Below are 27,247 nucleotides of genomic sequence, written 5' to 3' on the forward strand. Positions count from 1 at the left end.
ATTACTCACCCTCTATATTGATCTATGCTTGTCACCCAGGGCACGAAAGGCCACTTCAGAGGCATATTTTACTTTTTCTGGTTAACGGAAGCCTTCGTATAGTCGAGAGTGAGATCTCGTGTTTCTTCTCTGCTCTTTTGAATCTAATACCTATGTGATTCCTCAATGCAGCACTGCAGAGAACGCCCTCGGTCCATGGTGGTCATAGAAGTGTTCACGCCGGTTGTGCAAAGAATCCTCAAACACAACATGGTGAGTTGAGACGCTCCGTCTCTTAGGTTAGAGTTCTGAGGAACTCTTTATATCAGGGGTCTCCAAACCGTTTGGACAAAGGGGCCCATTCGGGACTTTGAGGAACTGCTGTGGGCACCAGCACAAAATGGCTCCCATGGAGGATGTGGCTAGTCACATAATGGCTGCCATTGGGGTCCTGGCTAGTCAAGAAGTGGTGTGTGTGTGTGTGTGTGTGTGTGTGTGTGTGTGTGAGAGAGAGAGAGAGAGAGAGTGAGAGAGAGAGAGAGAGAGAGAGAGAGAGAGAGAGAGAGAGAGAGAGAGAGAGAGAGAGACTAGAGGCTGGCAGGGAGAGGAAAATGGAAAGAGTTAAGGTCTGCATTCTTCCTTCCACACAGACCTTTCCCCTTGGCTCTCCCTCCCTCTCTCTCCCCACGCCCAGCCTCTAGCCTCGCTATTTCTCTCCCCTAACTCTTTCTTCACTATTTCTCTCCCTTCCCCATCCCTGGCCTTCTTCCTCTCCCTTCCTAGCCTTTAGCCAGTTCTTCCTCTTCTACTCACCCCTTTATCACGGTTTCTCTCCACTCCTCAACCTATAGCCTTGCCAACTCTCTCCCTGCACCACCTCCTCTTTTACCTCACTGTTTCTCCCCCACCCAGCCTCTAGTGCCTCTCTTTCTCTCCTCACTACCCCTTTGCCTCGCTTTCTCTTCTTGCCCGCTGCGCAGCTGATCGGTGGCAATTTCACGAACAGGACGGAGAACCTGGCGCCTTAGTGTTTTTCAGTTTTTTATTTTAAAAAATGTTTTTGAAGAGCAGAGGAAGGGAAGACCTTTCCAGGTACCGTTGGAGGTGCCCGCAGGTGCCGCGGTGCCCATGGGCACAACGTTGGGCAGCTCTGCTTTATACCTTGTAGCCCTCTAGATGTGTTAGACGGCTGTGATCTGCAGCCCAAAACGAATGGAGGCCACCGAGTTGTGGGAGGCTGTTTCAATTAACAGAGAAGAAAGCAGAAAATTGTCCAGAGGAATCATTCAAAATTCACGCCTGGGAGCTATGCGTCCATTCTTCTGTGACTTTATTTGATGATCCCTCTTCTGTTTTGGACAGGATTTTGGGAAGTGCCCTCGGTTGAGGCTGTTTACTCAGGAGTACATTCTGGCCTTGAACGAATTGAACGCTGGCATGGAAGTCGTGAAGAAGTTTATCCACAGGTCAGTGCACGTCCGGTCGAAATCTCTGCCCTTCTTAGGGTGTTGGTCTTTTAATCCTTCCTTCTCTTCTTCATCTCAGCCACGTTCTCCTCTTCAACAGGCTGCAGTGGCCATTCCTCTATCCCAGCTCTTGTTTTTTACTTTATTGTGAAACATAGAATCATAGAATCATAGAATAGTAGAGTTGGAAGGGGCCTATAAGGCCACCGAGTCCAACCCCCTGCTCAATGCAGGAAGACACATATATGGCCACATTGGTGCAATAGTTGCCCCGAAGGGCGTCTGCTTGACAGCCCTTTCACAAGACTGTAGCCCTGCACTGTATTTTTGTTTCCATCGGCCAACCTTCCTCCAAACTGGTGCCCTCCAGGGATCTTGGACTACAGTTCCCATCACCAGATTGCAAAGCATTGGGGAAGGCTTGCCTTTGCGCCCTTCTGCATCTGCTGTTTTGTTGTCGTTCCAGCATGCACGGTCCAACCGGGCAGTGCCCCCATCCCAGGGTCCTGCCGAATCTCGTCGCGGTCTGTTTAGCAGCCATCTATTCCTGCTACGAGGAATTCATCAACAGGTCAGTGGTTGCGCCTCTGAACGGACACGCTTCTCATTGGGGCCTGATTCTCTGTTGACTTGCTGTCCTTGGGGGTTTGGATGTCTGACTTCTGACAAAATCCACATGGTGATGCTTTGGACGTGAAAGGTACATTTACATTGATGAGGCTTGGCCACCTCACAATAGACACTGCAGCCAGAGCTGGCCCTACCAAAAGGCAAGGTGGGGCAGTGGCGGGTACTGCAAATCAGCGAGGACTGAGGTTTGTGAGCCACATGGTTCTAAGGCCCTCCTCCGGGTGCCTACTCCGAGGGAAGCTTGGAGGACAGCAACAAGGGAGAGGGCCTTTTCTGTGGTGGCCCCCCAATTATGGAACAATCTCCCTGATGAAGCCCACCTGGCGCCAATATTGCTATCTTTTCGACGCCTGGTCAAAACGTTTCGTTTCTCCCAGGCGTTTAACAGCATATATTGAGTTCTAAGTGACTCCAGAACTAGCTTTGGCCTGGCTGAGTGTTTAAAAATGGCTTTAAATGTTAGCTGTTTTTATGGTTTTATATTTTTAAATTTTGTATATTGATTTTTAACGTTCAGTCTTTTAATCTTTGTAAACCGCCCAGAGAGCTTTGGCTATGGGGCAGTATGTAAATGCAATAAATAAATAAATAAAATATAGGCTGATGCCCACAGAAGCAGTGGTGGATGCTGTTGCAGTACCGTGACATGGAGGGGGTGGAGGTGGAGGTGCTGTCTTCCATGTCTTGAGCCAGCCATGGTTGTCATGGCAATTGGGGAAAGATTGGACTGCCAGTTCCATGTACTTTGTGTGGCCTTTTAAGCAGGTGTGTGCCATTCACATTCCAGTGAGCCCATGTGTGAATTCCTCTGTATTCAGGTACCTGCAGTGGACCTGAGACAATGTTCCTGTTGTGGAAGGTCCGTTGCTCAGTGGTAGAGCATCTGCTTTGCATACAGAAGGTCCTAGGTTCAATACCTGCCATCTCCAGGTGGTAGAGCTGGGAAAGACCCCCCCTCCATCTGAAGCCTTGGAGAGACAATGCTGAGATAGCTTGGAATAAGGATCTAGCAGGGATAGGCAACCTGGTGCCCTCCAGATATTTATTTATTTATTTATTTATTTATTACTTTTTTTGTAATAAAATACATGTTTTGGACTACAGCTCCCATAAACCCTAGCCATTGGCCATTTACTGGCTGGGACAGAAGGCCATTGTAGTCCAAAACATCTGGAAGACACCAGGTTACCTACCCATGCTTTTTAAGTTCCCCATATTCCTGTGTCTAACTGTGTGGCTTAGCCCACTCCCACTCAGCCCATCCCATAGTGAACCATTGCCAGAGGCAAGAGGGGTGCATGGAACAGTGACTAGACTGTTGCTGCCAGGCCATGGAGATGGGGGGGGGGGGCTCCACTCTCTACCCCTTGTCCAAATTGACCCCCCAAGGAAATCACGGCCGGCTGTGATTAATCACAGTTTTGCGTCATTGGGAAAGGAGAGCTGCGTTCCTCCCCATTATGGCCAAGTTCACAGACCTACACGAAACAGCACTGCCCAGCGCTCTTTTTGGAGACGCTCTTCAGGCAACAAAATTGCAAAATTTGCAATGGGCCAAGTTTTTTTTACAAACCCCAACTTGAGGCTCTGTTGCCACACAGCTAGGCCTCCCAGTCTGGCCACATCCTTGCTATTTCTGTTACGTCTGGCTAGCGAAGTTATTTATTTCTAACCCCTTTTTTTCAATGCAGCCGGGACAATTCTCCGAGCCTGAAGGAGATTCGGAACGGCTGCCAGCAGCCGTGCGACCGCAAGCCCAATTTGCCCCTCCGGCTCCTGCACACGAGTCCCGACCTGGTGTCCCAAGAGGCCACGTTGACCGAGTCCCGCCTCAAGTCGGTCATCGTCACGTCCAACGAGATCCACGTGGAGGTGGAACGCAACAACACCGCCAACCAGAAGATGACGGCCAACGTGGGCAATGACAGCGAGCCCAACCTGATAGACTGCCTGATGGTCAGCCCCACCTGCAGCACCATGAGCATTGAACTCAGCGCCCAGGCGGATCGCATCCTTGGCTGCTACGTGGAAATTCTCAAGATGCTGTGAGTGGTTGTTTCTGTGCCTTCCAAGAAGCCTCTCCTGAACCGAGAGGATGGGGGGGGGCGGGGGCGGGGGGCACCTCTGGCTGGCTTCTCCTCTTCAACATCTGCGGGCCTCCAGCGAGATGTGCAAATAGCAGAGCAATAAATCTAACCCTGACATTAATGTCTGCAAAAGGCATCTGGCCCAGCCGGTTGAGCTCTAAAAATAGTATCCAACCGATAAAAATGGCCAGTTTCTGTTTGCATGTTGACCCTTGGGCATAGTTTACGAGATGGGGATTTTGTTGCTTGTGGCTCTGGGCCGTGCCTTGCCCACCAATGACCCGTTTGCATCTTCCATTTGACTATCTTAACAAGTGTGTTTTCAGACTGTGGCTGGCTTGTAACCGGGGGTGGGGGTGTGTGGGTGTGTGGAAAAGATGGAAATGGAACGGCTGCCCAAAGTGGGATGAAAGGCATGGGGGCAGAGATTTGGGGGCAGGGGGGCGCTCATGTGACAGGGACGGGGACGGTGCGGTTGTTGATTTGCAGCTCCCATGATCCTTCACCATTGGTTACGCTGGCTCAGGCTGATAGGAGTTGCAGTCCAACAACATCTGGAGAGCCACACTAGAGGCATTTAGGATGCAGCTGGATCGCCATCTGTAAGGGATGCTTTAAGGTGGATTCCTGCATTGAGCAGGGGTGGGTGTGTTGGACTCGATGGCCTTATAGGCGCCTTCCAACTCTACTGTTCTATGATCTTATAAGCTTCTTGAGTTGGCAGGGCCAGTATAAATCTCACAGTAAGAGAGCAGCACCAGATCAGCTCAAAGGCTTATTTAGCCCAGCATTTTGTTGCCAACCAGATGCCCATGGGAAGCTCACAGCAAGACAATGCAACTGTACCCTCCCACACAGGGTCCCCAGCCACCTTAATTAAGAGGTGACATAAAGCCATTAGCCTCCATGAATTTATCTCATCCTTTTGTAAAGCTGTCCAAGTTGGCGGCCATCACTACATCTTCTGCTACTGAATTCCATATTTTAACCCTGCACTGTGTCAAGAGGTCATTCTTCTTGTCCTGAATCTCCCGCTATTCAGCCTCATTGGATGTGACCCCATTGAGTTCTAGTCTTATGGAAGATGGAGAATCCGGTTAGTGGATCTCAGAATTCTGATATATGTATGTATGTATGTATGTATGTATGTATATAAACCCACCACAAAATAGATCCTGCAAGCTTGAAATCTACCCACCCTTGCTCTTGTTCATGGCTTCAAAGTGACTAATTTCTTGGGAGTGAACCCCATTAAACTCAATGGGGCTTACTTTTTCAGTAGATTGTAATGGGGCTTACTTTTCAGTAGAATTCAATGGGATTTACATTTCAGTAGAATTCAATGGGGCTTACTTTTCAGTAGAATTCAGTGGGACTTACTTTTCAGTAGAATTCAATGGGGCTTACTTTTCAGTAGAATTCAATGGGGCTTACCTTTCAGTAGAATTCAATGGGACTCACTTTTTCAGTAGACATGTATTGACTTGCTCTGTAAGTGCAAGACAGTTCCCTTCCAGGTAAAGTATAGAATAACTATCGCATTTGGTGGGGCTTAAGAAATTCTCTGAAGGGAGTTGCCTAATGCTTATGAGGCAGAAAGCCTAAGGTGGGGTCCTGTGATCCATGTCTTGGTTTGAATAATTCCAGTTCATTATTGTAATTATTCCCAAAAGGTGTTGTCAGCTTAATATTGCATTAAGAGCCTTATTATTTAAGTCACCTGCCTGTCATTTGCTAAGGATGCTGAATCACATCCCGTAAAGACTGGATTGCAAAGTGGATTCCCTTCTTAATGCTCGTGTTAAGAAGTGCCGTAGTTCAGCGCTACGGTCTACGGAGACGTTCTGTTCCCCTTGCTTTGTGGTTGTCTGCTTTCAAAATGAATGTTGGTGTGATGTTTACTTGCAGGGTTTGGTTGGGCTGAGAGGACAGATGTGCCGGTGGAGTGATCTCTTTCATTATTATTTTTTATGTTGTCTTTTTTAATAAGAAAGAATGGACATAACTTCCGAGAGGCCCCACTGGGCCTCCGAACAAAGAGATTAGCACGCGTTTCCTTTGTGGGCCGTGGAAGATTGTGGTAAAGCTCCTGGAAGCCATGGGCTTTGGAAGGCAGGAGAAATTGGCAAAATATATGCATTTTCTCCCCTCGGGGCACCAGTTGCTGGGGAACCTGGGTGGGAGAGTGTTCTTGCACTCGTATCCCGTTGTGAGTTTCCTGTGGGCAACTCAAAGGCTTCTGTATGAACAGAATGCTGGACTAAATGGACCCTGGGTTTCATACAACATGGCTCTTCTTATATTCTTATGACATTGCAGGGTTTGTACAGGGCCCCGAAAAGGCAAACAAAATTGTCCTGGGGCTGGAACATTTTTCTCAGAAGGAAGAGCTCAGGTGTTTGGGGCTAGCTTGGAGAGTGGGCAGGAAACACATCTGAGTAAACACAGGCGAGGGGGTATGATATAGATTCATAAAATGATGCACGGTGTGGAGAAAGTGGATAGAGAGATTTTCTCGCTCTCTCCCTCTCTTCCCACAGTAGAACGCCCAAAGAAGTTGCTTGTAGGTTCAGGAAAGTTTCGAGGAAGACAAAACGGCATTCGTTGGACCTGCTGCCATCTGATAAGAAGGCCACAGGCTGAGGGCCAAAACAGTTGTGTTTTTTGTCACACACTGCAGCCCTGTGTAGCTGCTTTTTCACAGACAGATCAGCATCCTCGGGGGCTAAAGAAATTTTCTGAAGGGAGAAAGGCCTAATGATTACGAGGGAGAAAGCTCAAGGTGGGATCCTGCAATCCATAGTTGGCTGGGGGATGATGGGAGTTTTAGTCCAACACATCTGGAGGGCACCAGGTTGGGGAAGGAGGATGTATGCTCTGCTATCAAGGATGACTACCGCCTGTACTACACCTCATATAGTAACCAGGGGAGCCAGAAGTGTGTTTTACCACACAAAATGAACCCCATTCCAAATACGCACACACACAGTCAGGCTCCATAAAAAAGTTGGCACCATTTAGCAACCCGCCGGGACTGGCCCTACCATTAGGCAAGTGAGACAGTTGCTTCAGACAGCAGATGCTGGGGAGGCAGCAGGAAAGTGTCAGAAGATAGTCGTGTGGGCCCAGGGCCGGCCCTACCATTAGGCAAGGTGAGGCAATTGCCAGGAGCCAAGAGCTGTGTGCCATGCGTGCCCCTTAAGCTGGCCTTCTCCCTTCAGGTTCAGTGGAGGACATTGTCTCATCATTACCGTTGAAGACAGATTCAGTCCAGACAGTTTTTGTACATGGATTGAGAAGGGCTGCCATCTTGTCTTTTGCCTCAGGCAGCAAAATGTCTTGGGCCGGCCCTGAGCACCCTAGGCTAGCCAGCTGCCTTCAGTTCCAGTGGATGGAGATGTTCCATCTCCAGTATTGAAGTAAGATTCATCTGGTAGTCGAGTTTAGCCTTTGTACATGGATTAAGAGTGGGCGCCATCTTGTTCTTCACCTCAGGGAGCAAAATGACTTGGGCCAGCCCTGTGGCCAGGCCTTTGTCACTTACAGGGGATATCTACCCCATTTAGAAGCCAGATAGGCTCCCAAAACCCATTTCAGACCTCCCACAGGGCTGCTCCCATCTCACCGTTTTAACATTGTTTTTGCCAGCGAGTCAAGACCCTGCTGTTTTGCCCTGTTCCTGAGTTCCCCACCTCCTCCCTGCTGCCCTCTGTGTGACAACCTTTCAAGCATTTAAAGAGTGCTGTCATGTCTCATAGAATCATAGAATAGCAGAGTTGGAAGGGTCCTACAAGGCCATCGAGTCCAACCCCCTGCTCAATGCAGGAATCCACCCTAAAACATCCCTGACAGATGGTTGTCCAGCTGCCTCTTGAAGGCCTCTAGTGTGGGAGAGCTCACAACCTCCCTAGGTTATGGTCTCCTCTCAGCCTTCTCTTCTTCCCTCATAGGGCTTTGTTTCCAGACCCCTGATCATCCTCGTTGCCCTCCTCTGAACCCCCTCCAGCTTGTCTGCATCCTTCTTTAAGTGTGATGCCCAGAACTGGACACGGCACTCAAGATGAGGCCTAACCAGTGCCGAATAGAGGGGAACCAGTATCTCATGCAATTTGGAAGCTATTCTTCAATTAACGCAGCCTGAAATAGCATTTCCTTTTTTTGCAGCCACATCACACTGTTGGCTCATATTCAGCCTGTGATCTACAACAATTCCAAGATCCTTCTTGCTTGTAGTATCGCTGAGCCAAGTATCCCCCATCTTGTAACTGAGGGCTTTGACTCAACGTGACCTGCAGGGCAGCTTTCTTGCTCGAGCCGAAAGATGAAAAGGCCTCCAGTGGGGTCTGTGTGCAGAGGGCAGCGAGGAGCCCTCAGGCCAAAGAAAAAGAAATGCCGCTTGGGCACAGGCTCGTTTGCTTTGCAGAGGTTGACTAGACTCATAGGCCAACACGCTGCATGTTTTAAGTCAGGGAGAGTCAGTCGCAGGTGCAAGGCGGGCGCAAAGGCAGCCTTTGCACGCTTAGAACCCTGCCACCTTGCAGGCCATGAAATTTCCACAGACTCTGCAGATAGGGTTGCACAGCAAGCGATGCACAGCTGCTGTTTAATAATTTCAATTTTTTGCACGGCTAGGAATATGATGGAGAAGTCGCTGCTTAGCCGACTTAACCAACCAGGATTTGGTGTGTGGTTTTTTTTGTGGTGGAGGACAGTGAATAGTGGGGGAGAGAGATAAGAAACACTTACCTGGGCTGCTTCTTGCTATTGATTGATGACTCCTGTGTAAATGGTGAGCCCTGCTTTGTGTCTGAAATGAGAGATCCTGGAGCTCAAAGCCATGTGAACCTTTTAGCCTTTGCCCTCGAAACGTAGAAAGCCGCCTGAGGTCAGAATATTTGTCCATCTAGCCAAGTGGTTCAGTACAGTTGATTTTATTGTATATAACCGCAGGTTCTTACAGTTTGGGCACAACCAACAACAACAATAAAATAGGGGAACCACGGGGGTGGAGGGTGGGGGGAAAGGTTGAAGCCAATCAAGTCAAATTGTCATGTGCAGCCGCTGCAAATAAGACTGCTTGATTAGTTACAGAAAGATCCATATCTGCAAGTAGTTTTAACATCTGCTCAGCCAAAGTTCTGTTGAACATTCCTCCCAGCAAAGGTGCAAGAAATCTTTTCTTAGGACTTGCATACTGTTCACACACACACACACACACACACACACACACACACACACACACACACATATTTTAAGGTGTTGAAATGTAGGAACATTTGTATACCTCCTGCCCAGGTATACCGATGGCATAGTCTGGAAGCGTAATTCCATAAATGCCATCCTTAACTCCGAGTGGGTCGAGGAATTAAGATAGATGGAGAGAGATCCCTCACCCTTGTAAAGGTGGTACCACTTGCTAAATCTTGTTTGCTGAATGATTCCAGTCTCTTTATCAGCGACCTTCGAGTATTAACCATCTCTAATTTTAACTTTAAATTCATGGCCAATGGTCGAGAATGCTGGGTGTAGTGCTCCAAAACATCTGGAGGATGATTAAGGTGTCCATTGCCCCTGGGGTTGTGGAGAGGGCCACATTTATGGGCAGGATGCACAGGCAACTGTCTCGGTTATCATACTCAGGGGGTGTCAGATCCATGCATGCAGATTTATGGTCTTACACAACAGAGAGAAATCATACGTACACATCGTGCCTTGCTCATGTAATGTGCTGTACATGCAATAGAAAACTGAGCACTTTGGAAAACATTGAACAACTGGAAGGGGACACTGAAGATGCTCCTTGTGTGGAGGTGGGGGAGTATTTAGTCTAGGCCCAGCCCCAGGTGGATTTCTTTCACATCCATTGTACACGGTGGACTGTACCGACTTGATAAATGAAGGGCTGATCAACAACAGTGGATTCTACATTGTGTCTGGGCTAATGCCACTTTTCCAATTTCAGATCAGATTATGACGACTGGAGACCAGCTCTCGCCAGCTTGCTTCAACCCATCCCGTTCCCCAAAGAGTAAGTTCATGGCAGCAAGTCGCTGTTTTGGCCTCTTTCCATGGCAGAATTGTAGATGAACCTCCACCAGATCTTCTGATCCTGGAGACATTGAGTGGAAGATTCAAATAGATTTTTCCTAAATTTCGTAGCGTATGGCAGGGACTTTTCAATATTCAAGGAGCAAAAATAAATTCATAAGTACTTTGCACAGGTTTTCAGAAAGAAAACTTAAGGGGATATGTCAGCTGCAGCACCAGCTCTTCGTAGGACTGGACCCAGAACATCTCATGCCAAAATATTTAGAGAGAGTTCAGGAGGCATTCTTCTCATGCAACTCAGAGCTAGGGATGCGGGGGGTGGGGGGTGGAGAGGGATTCATTTGGTCTGGATTTCATTGCAAACATATTCAATTTCACACTTTTGAACCAATATGCAAGCCAAAATTCTGTTCTCCTTCGAAATTCAACTTTTACAATGGAGTTCTCCAACCAAAAAATGAATATCAAAATGTCCATATTAGGGCCAGTGCATTGCTTGCAAGTGTAAGTATATCAGGCAAAAGTGCATACAAAAACGCATGTGTCAGGAGAAACACGCCCACAAATGGGTGCGAACCTCCGTGCACACTTTTTTAAAACAAAAATTTAAAGTTCGGGATGACCTAAATTTAAAACTGGACGAATAAGAGGCTGAAATTGACAGGTTTGTTTATCCCTACTTTGATCCCACCCTCAGACCTAAACTGTCGGTGAATGAAATTGTGTCCAGAGCCGTTCAGATGTGCTTCTCCCTGCTGGGCTCTGTCACTCGCTTCTGCTGCCTCTTCTGCCAATGGGGTGCTTCATTTGCTTTCCCCAGTCAGATGTGGAAGACAAGGAAGGAGTCATGGCCAGGAAGAAGACACAGCGGGACAGGTCTAGCGAGTAGAGCTTCAGCTCAGGTTCTGTTCACTGGTGTTGTCTGACAATTCAGGGTTGAAGGCAAGTGTGAATTTTATTGGAAAACACACACTCTAGACTCTCTCATTATCTTCAATCTAATTCCAGAAAAGCACGGCTACCAATTTTGATGGCTATGTGCTACCTCCAGTATCAGAGGCACGATGCCTATGTACACCAGTTGCTGGGGAACATGGGCGGGAGGGTGCTGTAGCACTCATGTTCCACTTGTGGGTTTCCAGTGGGCAACTGGTTGGCCACTGTGAACAGAACGCTGAACTAGACAGACCCTTTGTCTGATCCAGCAGGGCTCTTCTGTTCTTCCTTCCTCCACCTGGTGAAGGGTTGGGCAGGAAAGATCCTATTTGCCCAAGGGTCCTGCTAGACTAAGATAACTTCCTAGGAAGTAAGAAGTGAACGGGATCCACTGTCTATAACATCAAATATCAAAAAATAAAGTGATTGGGCCAAGCAAGTAGAACGGGACAGGCGTGCCCCATTGAAAAAATAACAGCAACAAAAGTAAGTTGTTCCATAAGCTGCGTCTGAATGCAGCAAAAGTGTTGCTGACGGTCTCCCTCTGAAACCTATTAATGACACCAGTGTTTATGAAATGCAGATCTCAGAGGGGCAAGCATTACAGCCTATAATTGGCCAATTTGCCAGTTTATCACATCCCTCAGCGGCCTGGTGCTTTGGTCGGCTGAGCTTTCGCGAGCGACGCGTGCTTCAGGAAGGCTGGGGAGGTGTCGACGCACCTGGCATCATTTTACCTGCGTCGGCCGTTCGAGCAAAGGAGCCGGGCCGGCTTGCAGAAGAGTATCATGATGCAATGCACTCTATGAGGGTGACCATTAATGGCTTTGCTAATGTGCCACACTAATTAGATGTGACCGTGGTGTAATTGCAATGCAATTAATGAACACACCTGGGACTTGGATGGAGCAGAAAATCCTGTTTACAAGTGTGCAGTTTTTGTCACTGGGTCTGAAAGTTTCCATTAGCTTCTTCGATGACTGCATTTCCCTGTGGATTAATGTCAGTGTTGGCTTTTGCTTTATTTATCTAAGTATTTAAATACTGCTTTTCCAGATCAAAGACACGCCAAAGACACAACAAAGCCAATACTTAAACAAGCCAGTACATAAAAGCATAAACATTTGACGTAACACATAAAAAGTAGCAGCAGATAAAATGATTGACCAGCTGTCTTATTTCATTCAAAGCAGTCTGGAATAACCAGGTCTTTAAGGCCACATTAAAACAACTACAGGAGGAGTGTTATTATTTCATGTGGAAGGAAGTTCCGTAGGCACAGGGCCACCACTGTAAAGGCCTTGACTCTTGTGCCCGCCAACCTGGTAGATCCTAAGCCTTTTCTTTTTGCAAGAATTCCCAAAAAAGTTGCCGTAGAAAACGTGCCTGCATGAATTTTTGCCTTGGCCTAATCAAAATGAAATTCTCAGCCATCTGCATCAGCAAAATTGAATAGGTGCAGATTTTCTCAGCATGAGGAGGACCACGATGTCCCTGCCTGCCATATAGCTGTTAAAGGTGAGCAGCTGTCAGAAAAAGAGGTGGTAACTCTTATACTAAAATGGCGGAATATACAGGGATTCAAAGCCATCCTTTTAAGAACCCCCAAGGCCTTGGGCCTGAATGAATGAATCTGTTAGTTTTGGTTTCTTCCATGTTCAGTTTTTAAAAATCTCAAGCTCTAACCATGCCGTGTATGGAGAAATTATTGAATTTTGATAATATCAGAACTGAACTGGAGCAAATTCCTCACCCATCCCTATTCATGAGTCCCATCTGTCCCATTTCCACACTAATCTGTGTGGGTTTTTTAAAAAAAAATTACACATGAAAATGCAGATTTGAACACCTATTTTTGAACTTTCTTTCTTACAAAACATGCACCTCCAAACCTTTTTGCTCTCAAAGTACTCATTTCTAAACCTTTTTGCTTCGTAATTTTTTTTGCATCGAAGTGCAGAATCGTAAGGACAGCTGAGTTTCAGTCCACATATTAGCTTGGGTAGCACAGATCAGGTGGCTTTTCGTCAAAATGTGGACCAAACGAAATCCTGGAGCATCTTTAATTCCAACACTAAATAGGGGGTGGTACGAGGCCACATGACACAGCAATCTTGAACCCCCCCCATGTATGCCAGCTTGAGTTCTGTCATGGAAGAAAGGCAGGATATAGATGAATCAATAAGTCATCAAAATTGAGAGCTCTTTTGTTACGCATTCATTGGTATTGTTTCTGCATTATTTTACATCAGTCTTCCTCAACCAAATGCCATCTAGATGCTTTGGATGACCTCCCATCATCTCCTCCGTTGGACATACTTTCTGGGGATGATGGGGTTTGTAATCCAACACCTCTGGAGGGCGCCCAGTTAGGGACGGCTGTTTTACATCTATTTAAAAGGGCTTTCCCCAATCTTTCTCTCTTGCAATTTCAGTGTTCATATAATGACGTTGTTTCTTGACATTTATTGGACCCATGTGTGCATGATTGTTTTGGAAAGAGCTTCCTGAAGGAAAAGGAGGGAAATCGCTCATAATTTTCTGTGTTTGATTTCAGGGCTCTTGCACACGAGAAGTTCACAAAGTAAGTGGTTGTTTGCTTAAAATTATTTCCTGTGGTGCTATAAATAGGCCAGAGCTAGCAAAGGCTGATAACTTTGCGTTTCTCTGATCCTTCAGCACTGAGGTTTTGAAAGTTGCTGATAGAATCAGAAAAGTCAGATTAAAAGCTTCCCGTATCCACCAATTGCAGACATACTTAATAAAAATGGGGGAATAGAGCAAAACCCTCTTACCATCTGGAATTTCCCTCTGAGCCCCCAAAATGCCACCCAGCATGAAAAGACTTACCCATTAAATCCTCTCCCATTGAGATACATTCTTATGGTCATCCATATCATTGTAGCATCTGGATTACTGTAACGCTCTGCTTGTGGGGCCTCCTTTGAAGACTTTTTTGGAAAGTTTTCTACATGCAGGGTAGCTTTTTCCCACGGCGTTGAGGCATTCAACTCCCCGCTGAAGTGGTATAGTTCCAGCGGGTCTGTGCCATGTGATTATTGTGAACTTGCTGTAAGAAAAACACTACATGGTGATCATGTCCAAAAGTGAATACTTTCTGGAACAAAGTGTTCCAGGAGATTAGCTCAATAATCAAAAAATGGGTTCAACCCATCCTCTCACCTAGCACTGTTAAATTTATGTAAAGGACTGGACAATAAACTATTAGACAAGGATTTAATAGGCCACCTTTTACTGGCAGCAAGAGGGTCGATTGCCAGGCACTGGAAGGATGGCAAAGGCCTACACATTGACAATTGGTATCAAAGGACTTGGCAGATTGCCCTTCTAGAAAAATTGACTGATAAAATGAGGAAAGTGCAAGGACAATAATGCGAAAATAAATCTGTGGGGACCTGGAAGAAATTTATTGACTTTGTGAATAAAGAAGAAGAAGGGAGGACACCCCTGTTACTGTACATAGACATTTGGAGTGGGTAGGAAGACGGTAACACCAGGGTGTGGGGGAGTCCACCCAAGGCAGAAACTTGAAATTCCTATCTGAACTGATATGGAATGCAGTTATATGTGTATAAATAAATGATGTAACATCTGACCTCTGTAACCAAAAATACTAAAAAGAAAAGATTAAAAAAGAACAACGCTATGGCCTTTAAAGCCCTTAAACATCTTGGGACCTCGATACTTGAGGGAGCGCCTCTCCCTATATATGCTTATCTGAGACTTGAGAACTGTTAGAGGAGCCCTCCCCCGTGTCCCACCGATGCAAGACATACGCTATGGTGGGACGTGGGACAGGGCTTTCTCTGTTGTGGCACCCCGGCTGTGGAATGCCCTCCCCTTGGAGGCCCGACTGGTGCTAGTACTGGCCTCATTTCAGCACCAAGTTAAAACATGGCTTTTTAACAAAGCCTTTGATGGCTAAATTCACCAGGGTTGCACATAGTTTTAATTGTCCTAATTGTTTTTATTGTTTTTAAATTCTATACCGGTTTTAGCTTGATTAATGGTTTAATTTGTTTTTAGCTGTGAATATTTATTGTTTTAGCTGAACGCCGCCCTAAGATCCCAGGGATATAGGGCAGGATACAAATGTTTTAATAAATTAATAAATAAAAAAATATGGCTTCTGCCTGGTTGAAGGAAGAACAAGAACTGAAACTGGGGAGGGGGTGGAAGCTGCGAAACCTCCGGGGAGAACAACCGGAGCGACTTTCCCGTGCTAGAATTTCCAAGACGGATTGCCTCTGGCAGGGACAAAACCCCTTCCTAGTCCATAAGCACCATTCTTGGCAACCCGTTTCAAAGGCCTCATAATTCCTTCCTGTGAAATGTTCTCTCCACTTGTTCCCCTATAACCTCTCCAAAAGAGAGGCATCAATCACTGAACGCAGAACCAGAATGAAATGCGACAGCTGTGTACATTTTGGAAACCACCGGCCGCCAGTCATCTTTCTGCTTTTTTCTTTCCTGTTGTTTTTCTCTTTGGCCCTTTCAAGGGAGCTGAAGTACGTCATCCAAAGATTCGCAGAAGATCCAAGACAAGAAGTGAGTCTCTTTCCAGCAAAACGATCAAAGGGATGGTGGCGGTGGGGTGGGGGATGGGGTGTCTGCATGTTCTAGCTTTAAGTAGCTTTGAGTTCCAAAGTAGGGCCAGCCCCTCTGTTCGTCTGCCTTGATTTTGCCCCCAAAAGGCTTGGGAAACATAAGGCTACCCGTAGGATGGATGGGTTCTTACTTCTTATGTAAACACGGACCCCACGCTGGATGTTTAAGATCTGCTGTTGATGTCACCATGTTGTAGAAAACTGCAAACAGCTAGGGATCATTTCCCACGAGAAATAAATGCCACCAAGAATTCCTTCATCTATTGAAAAAGCTAGATTGGAAGCTTTGCTTTCATGGACTACAACTCCTGTCCGCCCTGACCATGAGTTATGGTCCGAAACATCTGGACTGACCATGAGTTGTAGTCCAAAACATCTGGAGAGCTTGAGGTAGACTGGATTAGCCTAACAAAATGGCCATCCATCATGATGGATGGGGTGTGCATCCGGATAGAGGCTCCGTCTATTATTACAGGGTCAGCCTGCAGGGGAAGCAGGTGGACTGTAACATGAAGGCACATGGTACCGCAAACTCGCTGAAGCTATGCAGGTCTGGCTTTGGTCAGTGCCTGGATGGGAGTCCACTTGGGGGCCTCTATGTTCACATACATAAACTATTGAGTTATATGATAGAAAGGAAGGAGTTCTACTTCAGGGCTCCCCTCTGCCTCCAGGTTTCTTGTAGGAAGGTCTTAATTCCATGCCCCACATTGCATCCTGTTTATACCACTAGATTTCTTCCACCTAGTTCTTTGGAGGGGAGTCTTTCCACTCTCAAGATTTGCCCATTTGGTTGGATGGAATGAATTGACCACCCCTCCAATGTAAAGCAAACACCCTCTTTCTCTTGCTGCTCCGTAGAATGATTTAGAAGTGATGCTCACCTTCTCCTGGTCTATGTTTTTCTGGTAGGTCCATTCATGTTTGCTGAGTGTGCGGGCTGGCAAGGACGGCTGGTTCCAGCTCTACAGCCCCGGCGGCGTGGCATGCGATGACGATGGAGAACTCTTTGCCAGTATGGTACGTGACTATGGCCAACAAGGTCTGATCCTCCATTACTCATAAAGCAACCCCAAAATGGGCACCCTCGAGCTGCATTGGAATTCCTGTCATCCCCGCCTTTGGCCATGTTGTCTGGGATGATGGGACATGTGATCCTACGCATCTAGAGGGCAACCTGTTGGGGAAGCCTGCTCCAAAGTCTTTTAGGAACTTTGGATGGGCCAAACACTCAGATATTCATTTGTTTTTAATTGATTTTTATTGCAAAATTTCTTGACAAAGTAAGAGAAAAAGGAAAAAATATTGCTACATGAATTTGAATCTATCAATTTCAGTGCATGCATCTGAAGTGTGTGTGTGTGTGTGTGTGTGTGTGTGTGTGTGTGTGGCTTTCTAAGAATTATACATAAACTTCAACACAGGAAGGCCAAGTATCCATCTCCAAGTGGTGTCTATATACCACCCATTGAAATATTGAAAGCATTGTTAGCTCCTCAGTCCACTGATTAAAAGAGATGGCCACTTATCCTTCCAATGTTGTAATGTCAGTCTTTTAGCTGTCAAAAGGACCTGGGGAATCCATTTGCACTGATGGTGCATTAACTTTCAGGAAGCCGATAGATAATTTAAGAGAACATGTACTTCGATAAATAGTAAAAGAGTGTTCCAATACAATTTTTATCCATTTAATGACCTCCTCCCCAAAAGAGGCAACTATTCGACATTGCCAAAAGGTATGGTTAAAAGAAACATTAGCTGTGTTACCTCGGATATTCTGAAGTTTGACCCAAATTTTGTGAACCACGCGTGGTGGTGCAGTGGCGCTACTTTTGTAGCAGTATTCACCAACGGCCATCCTGGCTGAGAATAATGCGAGATGTAGTCCAACACATCTGGTGGACACGAGCTTGGAGAAGACTGGTTTAGTTCCTGGCAATAAGGGCTTTAAGCTAAAAGATGCTGTTTTTTTGGGGGGGGGCACCCCTTTTGCTTCAGCCTCGCCCATCACTGGAATGCACCCCCCAGAGGTTCTCCAAAATGACTGTTGGGCTGAAAGAGGTTCCTTACCTACTTATCTGGGAGTAAGCCCCCTTGAACTCAGTGGGACTTAGTTCTGAGTAGGCATGCATAGCATTGTGATGTAGAGCTTTGAGGGAAGGAATAGGAATGAGAGTGTGTCAGCTCAGCACCCACTTCTGATTTTTCCCAGCGGGCAATCCCACATCAGCATCGAACAGAATAATGTCCCAACTGGCCTTGGCTGTTCAGTAGATCTGTATAGGAGAGCGCAACTAGCAAACCCAGTTTGCCATTCCTCTGCCGACTGGAGTGAAACTACCTCTCGGGGTGTGGTGAGGTGCTCTCGAACTCACCTCAGCATCACTTAAAGGGGTGCAGAACTCTCTTTCCCACACCTGCGTCTCTAACCCAGATCTCTTTCCCACTTTCGCAGGTTCATATTTTAATGGGCTCCTGTTACAAGACGAAAAAGTTCCTTCTTTCGCTGGCTGAAAACAAACTAGGGCCCTGCATGCTACTCGCTTTGAGGGGCAACCAGACCATGGTGGAGGTAAGACTGGACTTTTTCCATTTCGCAGGGGTACGATTTGGTCATTGTGGACACACTGGATCTAATGGCCTCTCCCCATCCCCCAGCCCTTTGGGTGGACTTTGTCGAGAATGGTCGCTTGTAAACATTTAAGTCACTCAGTTGGCCCAGGTGAATTACTCCACTTACATGGTAAGCCAGCACCGCTGTGTTCGGGGGCCTCCTGCTCAATTGCCCCATAGTTCAGTTCTGATGGCACCAGTGTCCATTTGTTGAACCAGATGGTGCCAGGCCCATGAAGGGGCAATCCTATCAGGATGCCTGTCAGTCTCCAAACATCCTGTGCAGAGTGGGATGAGTGTGGAGGTTATCTTTGCCTCCGTGCTCCTCCCTCTCTGCATTTTTGCTAGATGGGCTTTTTTTTTATTTTTGCCCATTTAGCGAGGCTCTGAGGAGTGGGAGAGAAGGAGGCTGGGAAGGCCCAAGGATTCTCATCACTGGTTGCAGAGATGTCTTGAGCTAGTTACTATCCCTCCATCTAACCTACCTCACAGAGCTGTTGTGAGAATAAAACGGAATAAGCCCTGTCCAAAAAAAATAAGAGTTTGTGCATTTTCCGTTAGGATGTTCCCCGACCATCAAGTGGTGGAGCAAACTTCTTTATCTTCCTTCTGCCAGATTCTTTGCCTGATGCTGGAATACAACATCATAGACAACAAAGACACCCAGCTTCAGATTATCTCCACCCTGGAGAGCACCGACGTGGGGAAGAAGATGTACGAGCACCTTTGCGACAGGCAAAGGGAGTTGAAAGAACTGGTGAGTCTTTGTCTCGGTCCAGGCACATTTCTCAACAGTGGTTTTAGAACTCCACGGTGGCATTTTCTCACCACCGTTGAGAAATGTGTTGTCTGGAAGGAAAACTCCACCCCACAGTGGAGATTTTTTGGGAAAACACTCCACACTGAATATCCACACTGGGCAGAGGAGAGTTCCTGCACAACCATTGTGTTGTGTATTGTGTGGAGGGCTCTGTGAAGTTTTCTGTTGCATTGAGTTGATTTTCCCCACTGGCTACAGAGTTCCCTGGCAAGAGTGGCAAAAGGAACAAGTGCCACTCTAGGAGAGCCGCCAGGATTGTTTTTTTTTCCCCCAGCAATGGCTGATGGGATACCATCGGGAGGACTGGGGGAGGAGAAAGTCAATCAATCATTTGTCAATCAAATGTTGCGACGGAGTTCACTCAACTCCACGGTAGCCCACAGTCACACAACGGTGGAGTTAGAACATGTTGTGTGGGGAGTACCTCCTTCAAATTCAACCCTTGAGTGGAGTTTTCACACTGCGTTGACTAACGTGTTGTCTGAACTGAGCCTTTGTGTCTGCAGCATTCCCTGCTTGCACTGCACAAAAGCCAGGACCAGAGGGGATTTAGATGGGACCCCTGGCATGCTAGGCATTTTATTTTTAAACATGCCCCAAAATGTCCAATGAGCACAGGTGCTTCTGCACCTTGGAGAGGTCCTTTAGAGTTCTGACTGCTCCTAATTAAAACCTGGAGCGGATCCACTGCCCCAGTGATATTGGAGCCACCAGCCTCCACGGCTTGCTACCCTGCCACTCCAGGTCATGCTAACTGGCGGTGGTGGGGATTTGAACCCCGGGCCTCCGCAGCCTGTGGTCGACCACTGCAGCACGGTCCTTACGCTATGCGTTCTTTTTCAGCAAAGGAAAGGAGGGCCTACAAGGTTAACACTGCCATCAAAATCCACGGTGAGTTGCCATCATTCTCTTTAGATTCCTCGTTGCGTTGCAGAAAAATCATTTCTTGTCCTCCCTCTCTGGTTATCAGAGCTCAGTGAGCTTAACGTGGAGCCAGAGCTGGATTACACACCAAGGCTAAATAATCTACAGAGTAGATATCCAGGAGATGGCTGCTATTATTATTATTATTATTATTATTAGTAGTAGTAGTAGTAGTAGTAGTATCTCGCCTCTTGCCCAATATTGGCCTCAAGGTGGCCTTACAAAATTTAAAAATATACATTTTAAAACCTATGAAAAGAAATATACAAAAGTTAAAAATATATTAAATATATTACAATATTAAAACATTAAACATTTTAAATACGTGACAATTAAAAATGTCTTTAGCACAGACAGAGGGGCAGAGTAATCGACAAAGGTCTGCTGGAACAAAGAAGTTTTTGCCTCTGAAAGCCCATCAAAGAGGGAGCCAGTCTAGCTTCCCCGGGAAGAGAGTTCCAGAGCACTGGGGCAGCCACCGAGAAGGCCCTCTCCCGTGTTCCCACCAGGCACGCCTGTGGTGGTGGTGGGACTGAAAGAAGGGCTTCCCCAGAAGATCTCAAAGCACAGGCAGGCTCATAAGGGAGAATACGGTCTTTCATATAACCTCGACCCGAGCCATATTTCCAGATAACGGGCAAAAGCCCAACTTGGCTTTGGCGGTTCTCTAGTGTAACTTTGTGGCAAGGGTCTGAGCTGTAAAACAGGACGTGGATGCCCTTGGTTGGTTGTCATCTCGCTCCTGCTATGCACTCACTTGGTGAGCTTAAATAAGCTGCTTCCGCCCTCCCTCACAGGATGGGCGTAAGTGTTACTGAGATTACATCTGTGAAGCAGGTCTGGGGTGAGGGCATAGGTCCCACCACTGCGCTGAGGCCTGCTCTGGGCCTCCCATGCTGGGTGGCTTGAATTTGCCATTAAAATTTTCCCACAATGCCCCTGACATCGTGCTTTGGGGCATTATGGGAAATTTAAATGGCAGCTACCGGTGGAGACTGTCATAATTTCTCGCTGTGCCTTGGAGTGACACTAAATCAGGGGCATTGTGGGACATTGAAATGGAGTCTCCAATATGTCCAGTGCTGATTGTGGCGTAGCTGCTGCCACCCAACCCTGCCAGGTGAGCTTGCCGGGGCCTACCAGCAGGGCCGGCCTTCTCGTGAAGCAGACTGAGGCAAATTAATTAGGCGGCGAAGAGGGAAGAGTGGCAAATTTTACCACTCCCATCCCTGCTAGGAGTGCCCACAGCAGGTGCCCTTGAGAGCTCTGTCAGCCACTCTCCTGCCATGGCATTTACTGTGGCAAGAAAACAGCCGGCAGGACTCTCTGGAGCAGCCACCCACCTTCCCAGTGCACACCTACACACACACACACACACACACACTCGCTTGAAGTCTCGTGAGACTTCACTGTGTCACGAAACTTTGGGCGAGTGCCCCACAGGTGGGAAGGAATGTGATGGCAATGGCTTCTTGCCCCGGGCAGCGAGATAGGTTGGGCCACCCGGCCGGCTTGCCCACCATTGCCGGAAGGGGCCCAGCCAATGGCACGTCGATGTCACCTAGTGTTAAGTATTTTGAACACTCAGAAATCACTCTGTCAATGTTCAGCGTTATTCTCGGAGTTCAGGTCTCATGGCTTATTAGCCCCCAAATCATTGTTTGAGAAAGATGGGTAGTTGGTGAAGCTTGCCTGGCGGTGAAGGCACGGCTCTGTGTGACTGTGAACATGCTGTGTGGAAAATGAATTCGAACATGTAAATTGACAAAATTGATCATCTCTATTTTAATGTGCTGGGGAAAAAAGCACATTTCTAGTTCTCATCATGATGGGAAAAATAGTTTAAATGGGCTGGCAGGGACATCTGTCATCATGGGAGTCAGGACTTCTCCCAATTCCTCAGGGTTGTAATTGAACACATTTTATTGTAATCCGGGCATTACCTTGAGGACTATTCTATAGAAGAGCCAAGTCATAAATGCACGCACAAATGAATCAAGGCTCTTTCTTTCCCCTTTCTGGCACGCTCTCGTCCCTTTTTGGGAAAACACAAATATTGCCATCAAAAGAAATCAATAAACAGTGCCGTTAAAGGTTAACACAGGCAAATCGAGAGAGAGCCAGTGTGGTGTATTGGCTAAAGTGTTGGACTGGGAGTCGGAAGATCTGGGTTCTAGTCCCCACTCAGCATGGAAACCCACTGGGTGACTTTGGGCCAGTCACAGACTCTCAGCCCAACCTACCTCACAGGGTTGTTGTTGTGAGGATAACATGGAGAGGAGGAGGATTATGTATGCCGACTTTATATCCCACCTTTTTTCCTTGGAGAAAAAAAGGTGGGATATAAATAAATAAATAAATCTGGTTTTCCAAACTCATGCCGGGCATGGAAGTCAGCGTGGTCCACCGGAATGCTCCGATGGATGTGGAGCAAGTGATGCTGCCCATCAGGCTCTGTGGTGCAAGCATCAGGCTTAGGATGGTGGATGTGCCTCAACGGGAAAGACCTCTTGCGCCTCATCCATGCAAACTTTCGCCCTCCAGGATGCAGACCTGGCCCGGTTGCTGAGCTCGGGCTCCTTCGGCAACCTGGAGAACCTCAGCCTGGCCTTCACCAACGTCACGAGTGCCTGCGCTGAGCATCTCATCAAGCTGCCTTCGCTCAAGCAGCTGAACCTGTGGTCGACTCAGGTACGAGCCCTGCAAGCGGCGGCGGCAAGGAGGGAGAGCTCACAAACTCATTCCGAGATGGCCAAATGTGTCGGCGTGCGCCTGGCGGGTTTTGTGACAGCGCCAGGGGCCTGAAGCGAAAGGTAGTGTCCAATGTTAGTCCCACTTAGAGTAGATCCAGTGAAATGAATGGGACTTTGGTTGGCTATGATTAACTTAGGTCCCATTCATTTCAATGGGTCTACTCAAACTGGGACTAATATTGGACACTACCCAGGATCCTTCTCGCCCACTACCTTGCCCTCTCTATTTTTAAAACGACGCACATTAGCCCCACTGCAGGTTATCTGCTGCACCTTAGATTAGCCTTTCCCTAACCTGGATCCCTCCGGGTGTGTTGGAATGTACTGTTCACAGCTGGAGGGCACTTGGCTGAGGAAGGCTGAGTTGGATCATGCCAAGATTTGATGGCCTTGTAGGACCCTTCCAACTCTACTATGATTCTATGAAAGATTTAATAGTAAAATATGGTCTTGGATTTTGCTTTCAACATTGGCCAAGCAGCTGACTCTGGGAAGCTGAGGACCAGGGTTTGAAGGCAATAGCCCTACCCTGCTTTTTGTCCCCAGCATCTGGCATTTGGAAGTATACTGCCTCTGAACATGGTCCTTGATTTGATTTAATGCTTGCATAGCCATTTCCCAACAACCAAAGTTGATCTCAGCATCCTTAACCAAGCATTACCGAATACCATGCAAGGGTCCCTTCAGCTGTCATTGCTTGAAGGCCACCCTGTCTCCTACGAATTTGTCTTGGGTTGGCTCTGGCACACCCTGTGCTAGTGCATACGAGAGCGATCCTACGGTCCCTGAGCGAGTGTCCCAGGGACAATGGGATTGCTTGGGGGAACCCTTCTGAGGTTGGAGACAGCACTTTCACCTCAGAAGGGGGAGCCAGACATCCACCCTTCCCTCTTCTGCCCCATCACAGCCAACATGGAAAAAACCAACTGAGGAGGAGGAGGAGGAAGGGCAGAGAGGGGAGGAGACCGGAGAGGCCAGGATACCAGATATCCCGGCAGGAGGCTTCCAAGCAGCAAGGGCACAGGTCCATAGAATTGTGCCCTAAGTTACTTACCTCCTCCTCCCTCTTCCTTGAACCTGCTTCCAATAAATTTCATGGGGTGGCTTCAAATTTCAGGATTATGAAAGAGTGATAATTTTATCAACTTCTGCCATGTCTTCCATTCAGGCATCTCCCTCCCACAAGCTAAAAAAATCCAAACCCCTCTTCCCGGATTAAGGAATCTTCTATGGCTTCTTTGTTTGGGGAGTTGGTCCATTCTCTTTGCTGATAGATCTCTGTTCAGACTTAAATGAATACATGACACTTCCTGGTAGGGAAGATGCATCAACCCCTTTGATCACTTGGGTGGCATGGCGCCCCAGTGTGAGCCGGGATTCATTAATTTTGCCGTTCAGAGATTTCTCTTATTATTATTATTATTTATTTATATAGCACCATCAATGTACATGGTGCTGTACAGAGTAAAACAGTAAATAGCAAGGCCCTGCCGCATAGGCTTACAAACAGAGCAAAAACAAAAAAAACGGGTTAAGGTCGCAACCTGGCGACCATCCCATAGACCATAGGATGTCTTGGTACCCCCATCCGAGGTTGAAGGCAGTGCTGCGAACTTGGAAGTGGGGGTTGGAGATCCCCGCCCTCGCAGCCAGCATGGCTGCCTCTCGAAGAGGGGAGGAAGTGGGCATTCTGATGGGCAGGGAGGGGAACATACGATTTATCCTGAGCTTCCTCCACCCTCCTTCCCTCCCACTTCGAAGCTCCCTTGCTAGATGGGCTAAAAATCACGTCTAGCAAAAACACGAATGAACAGAGGCCAGGGAGGCAACAATTGCCTCTGTCACTCCTTCTGCCCTTCTGGTTAATGCCTAGCGGGGCATAAGAATCTCAGAAGCCTCCAAGTTCAGAACTTCCAAGGAGCAAAGGCATGGTCCAGTGTCATGGTCCTGCTTCATAAGCAGAAATGGCCCCAGATCCAACCCCTGCCATGTCCAGTTTCAAGACTCCGATCTTGGAGAACCACTGCCATTCAAGAGCAGAAAACTCTGGGCTAGATGGGCGAATAGTCCGATCAGGAAAACGGCAGCTTCCCACGTCCCTGTGGAAGAGCCTCCCTCCGGAGAGCTCTTTCCCTCCCCTTTCCTGTCACTTATCGCTGTTTCTTTTCTACCCTGCACAGTTTGGAGATGCCGGGTTGCGGCTCCTCTCCGAACACCTCACCATGCTGAAAGTCCTCAACTTGTGCGAAACGCCCGTCACCGACGCTGGGCTGCTGGCGCTGAGCTGTAAGTGGACCAAGAAACAGAAGAGCGGTGGGGAAAAGCGGGGATGAATTCACCCGGGTGCAGACGGAAAGATCTCATGTGCTGATTTGCATCCATGTTGATGGATGAAGTGGGCATCACAGTCTACTGGAAGCATAGTAGTAGCTTTATCGGTTGGAGTCATGGGCAATCGCAATATATATCAAGGAGGGGGGGGAGGGAACAGCACAGCCACATATTTGTATATACATGCTTACACATATCCAACAGGAACATCCCCCACAAGTCATTTGGGATTTGGCACATATTTTCCTTGCTGCCAAAGCAAATGTTGATACCTAGACAGTGGTAAAAACGTCCATGTCAGAAAGAAGAGCAGATATCTGGTTTAAAAGTGGTCTGTTTAATGCAGCGGTTCTCAACCTGTGGGTCGGGACCCCTTTGGGGGTCGAATGACCCTTTCACAGGGGTCGCCTAAGACCATCGGAAAACACATATTTCCGATGGTCTTAGGAAACTGTATTGACTGAACTATGTCATGTATCATCTTTTGTATTATTAAAGCTATTGTTATGGGTTATTTTCATTAGCAAACCATCCCATGACAATGGATCATGTAGAGAAGAATGAAAATAATTTTATGGTTGGGGGTCACCACAACATGAGGAACTGTATTAAAGGGTCACGGCATTAGGAAGGTTGAGAACCACTGGTTTAACGGGAACCGGAGAAGAATAGCAAGAAATGTATGCCTAGGATGATCATAGAGGGACCATAAGAGCCCTGCTGAATCAGACCAAGGGTCCATCTAGTCCAGCTGTCGACCAGGAACCCACAAGCAGGACACGGTGCAACAGCACCCTCCTGCCCGTGTTCTTAAGAACCAGTGAGAAATAGCCTCAACCTCTCCAGACTCACAAAGTCTTTGATGGACTGCAGTATTATGAAGCAGAGTTATAAAGCAGCTCTCCAGACCAAAGGACATGTTGTGTAATGGGTAGAAGCAGGAATAAGACATCTGTGAGATTGTAACCAGATCCACCCTCTTAGAATAGAGTTGCTGTTTTTTCTTTAAGCATCTGCTTGACTCTATCAGAAACGAAGGATGGTAAAGACTCGGTATCAATCCTATAAGCATCCTCTCCTAATGGAGGGCTAAATAGTTCACATAACTATGCTCAGTGTAAAATTCTGTGGTCTGTAACCAGCCCCTGCAGTCACATTACATCAATCACACTGGCATCATCTTGTTCATGATTGCCACTAATTTGGATGGCTTTAAAAGGGGGTTGGATAAATTCCTGGAGGCGAAGGCTATCAATGGCTACTAGCCCTGATGGTTGTGTGCTGTCTCCAGTATTCGAGGCAGTAAGCCTGTGTGCACCAGTTTCTGGGGAACATGGGTGGGATGGTGCTGTTGCACCATGTCCTGTTTGTTCATCCCTGGCCAATGGCTGGTTGGCCACTGTATGAACAGAGTGCTGGACTAGATGGACCCTTGGTCTGATCCAGCATCAGGGCACTTCTGATCTTCTTATGTTCTTATGAGCCAAAGATCAATTTCAGAGGTTCTTCCCTCACAATAGCACAACAGGTGGCTACCAAGGAAAGAGTCTTCTCTGTAGTGGCCCTCCATCTACACAATTCCCTTCCCAGGGATATCTGCTTGGCATCTTCTTTGCCTGCATTTAGATGCCAGGTGAAGACTTTCCTCTTTGAACAGGCATTTAATCTTTCATCCATTGTGTGGTTCTTCATTCTACTGTGTCCACAACATCATATTGTTTGTTTTATTTCCTAGCCATGAAAAGCCTGTGTAGTTTAAATATGAATAGCACCAAACTTTCGGCAGACACCTATGAAGATCTCAAGGTATGACGCATTTTCAAACTGCATGGGGCACGGGACATAGGTGAATTCTTTTTTCAGCCTAGGATGGCCTGTGCCAAGAAGACAGGATGTTCGGTGGGCCAGGCCGACCCACGTAAAACGCAAGCAACACCTTGATTCCACCAATGATGTTGCAACACTCCAGAACAGCCATAGCCATAGGGCTTTGTGTCTGCCTGCCACTTGGGAAATTGGTGATGCACCAGGT

The 27,247-nt window shown here is 47.3% G+C and overlaps 1 protein-coding gene across 3 annotated transcripts in view; it reads left to right on the forward strand.

Annotated features, from left to right (window-relative positions):
* Positions 1 to 27,247, forward strand: part of CMIP (c-Maf inducing protein) — a 605,118-nt gene that overhangs the window by 574,486 nt on the left and 3,385 nt on the right. For all 3 annotated transcript variants that reach the window (XR_010026126.1, XR_010026125.1, XM_063141221.1), the window contains 14 exons: positions 172 to 252; positions 1,342 to 1,445; positions 1,912 to 2,016; positions 3,767 to 4,120; positions 10,125 to 10,190; positions 13,704 to 13,730; positions 15,667 to 15,715; positions 16,687 to 16,794; positions 18,230 to 18,346; positions 19,004 to 19,144; positions 20,051 to 20,098; positions 22,676 to 22,822; positions 25,065 to 25,170; positions 26,951 to 27,021. Coding sequence is in view for 1 of the 3 variants with exons in the window: in XM_063141221.1 (XP_062997291.1) it covers positions 172 to 252; positions 1,342 to 1,445; positions 1,912 to 2,016; positions 3,767 to 4,120; positions 10,125 to 10,190; positions 13,704 to 13,730; positions 15,667 to 15,715; positions 16,687 to 16,794; positions 18,230 to 18,346; positions 19,004 to 19,144; positions 20,051 to 20,098; positions 22,676 to 22,822; positions 25,065 to 25,170; positions 26,951 to 27,021 (1,524 nt within the window). In the remaining 2 variants the exon portion in view is untranslated. The remainder of the gene's footprint in view (positions 1 to 171; positions 253 to 1,341; positions 1,446 to 1,911; positions 2,017 to 3,766; positions 4,121 to 10,124; positions 10,191 to 13,703; positions 13,731 to 15,666; positions 15,716 to 16,686; positions 16,795 to 18,229; positions 18,347 to 19,003; positions 19,145 to 20,050; positions 20,099 to 22,675; positions 22,823 to 25,064; positions 25,171 to 26,950; positions 27,022 to 27,247) is intronic.

The sequence above is a fragment of the Elgaria multicarinata genome, chromosome 14, assembly GCF_023053635.1.
Source record: "Elgaria multicarinata webbii isolate HBS135686 ecotype San Diego chromosome 14, rElgMul1.1.pri, whole genome shotgun sequence".
NCBI lineage: Eukaryota > Metazoa > Chordata > Lepidosauria > Squamata > Anguidae > Elgaria > Elgaria multicarinata.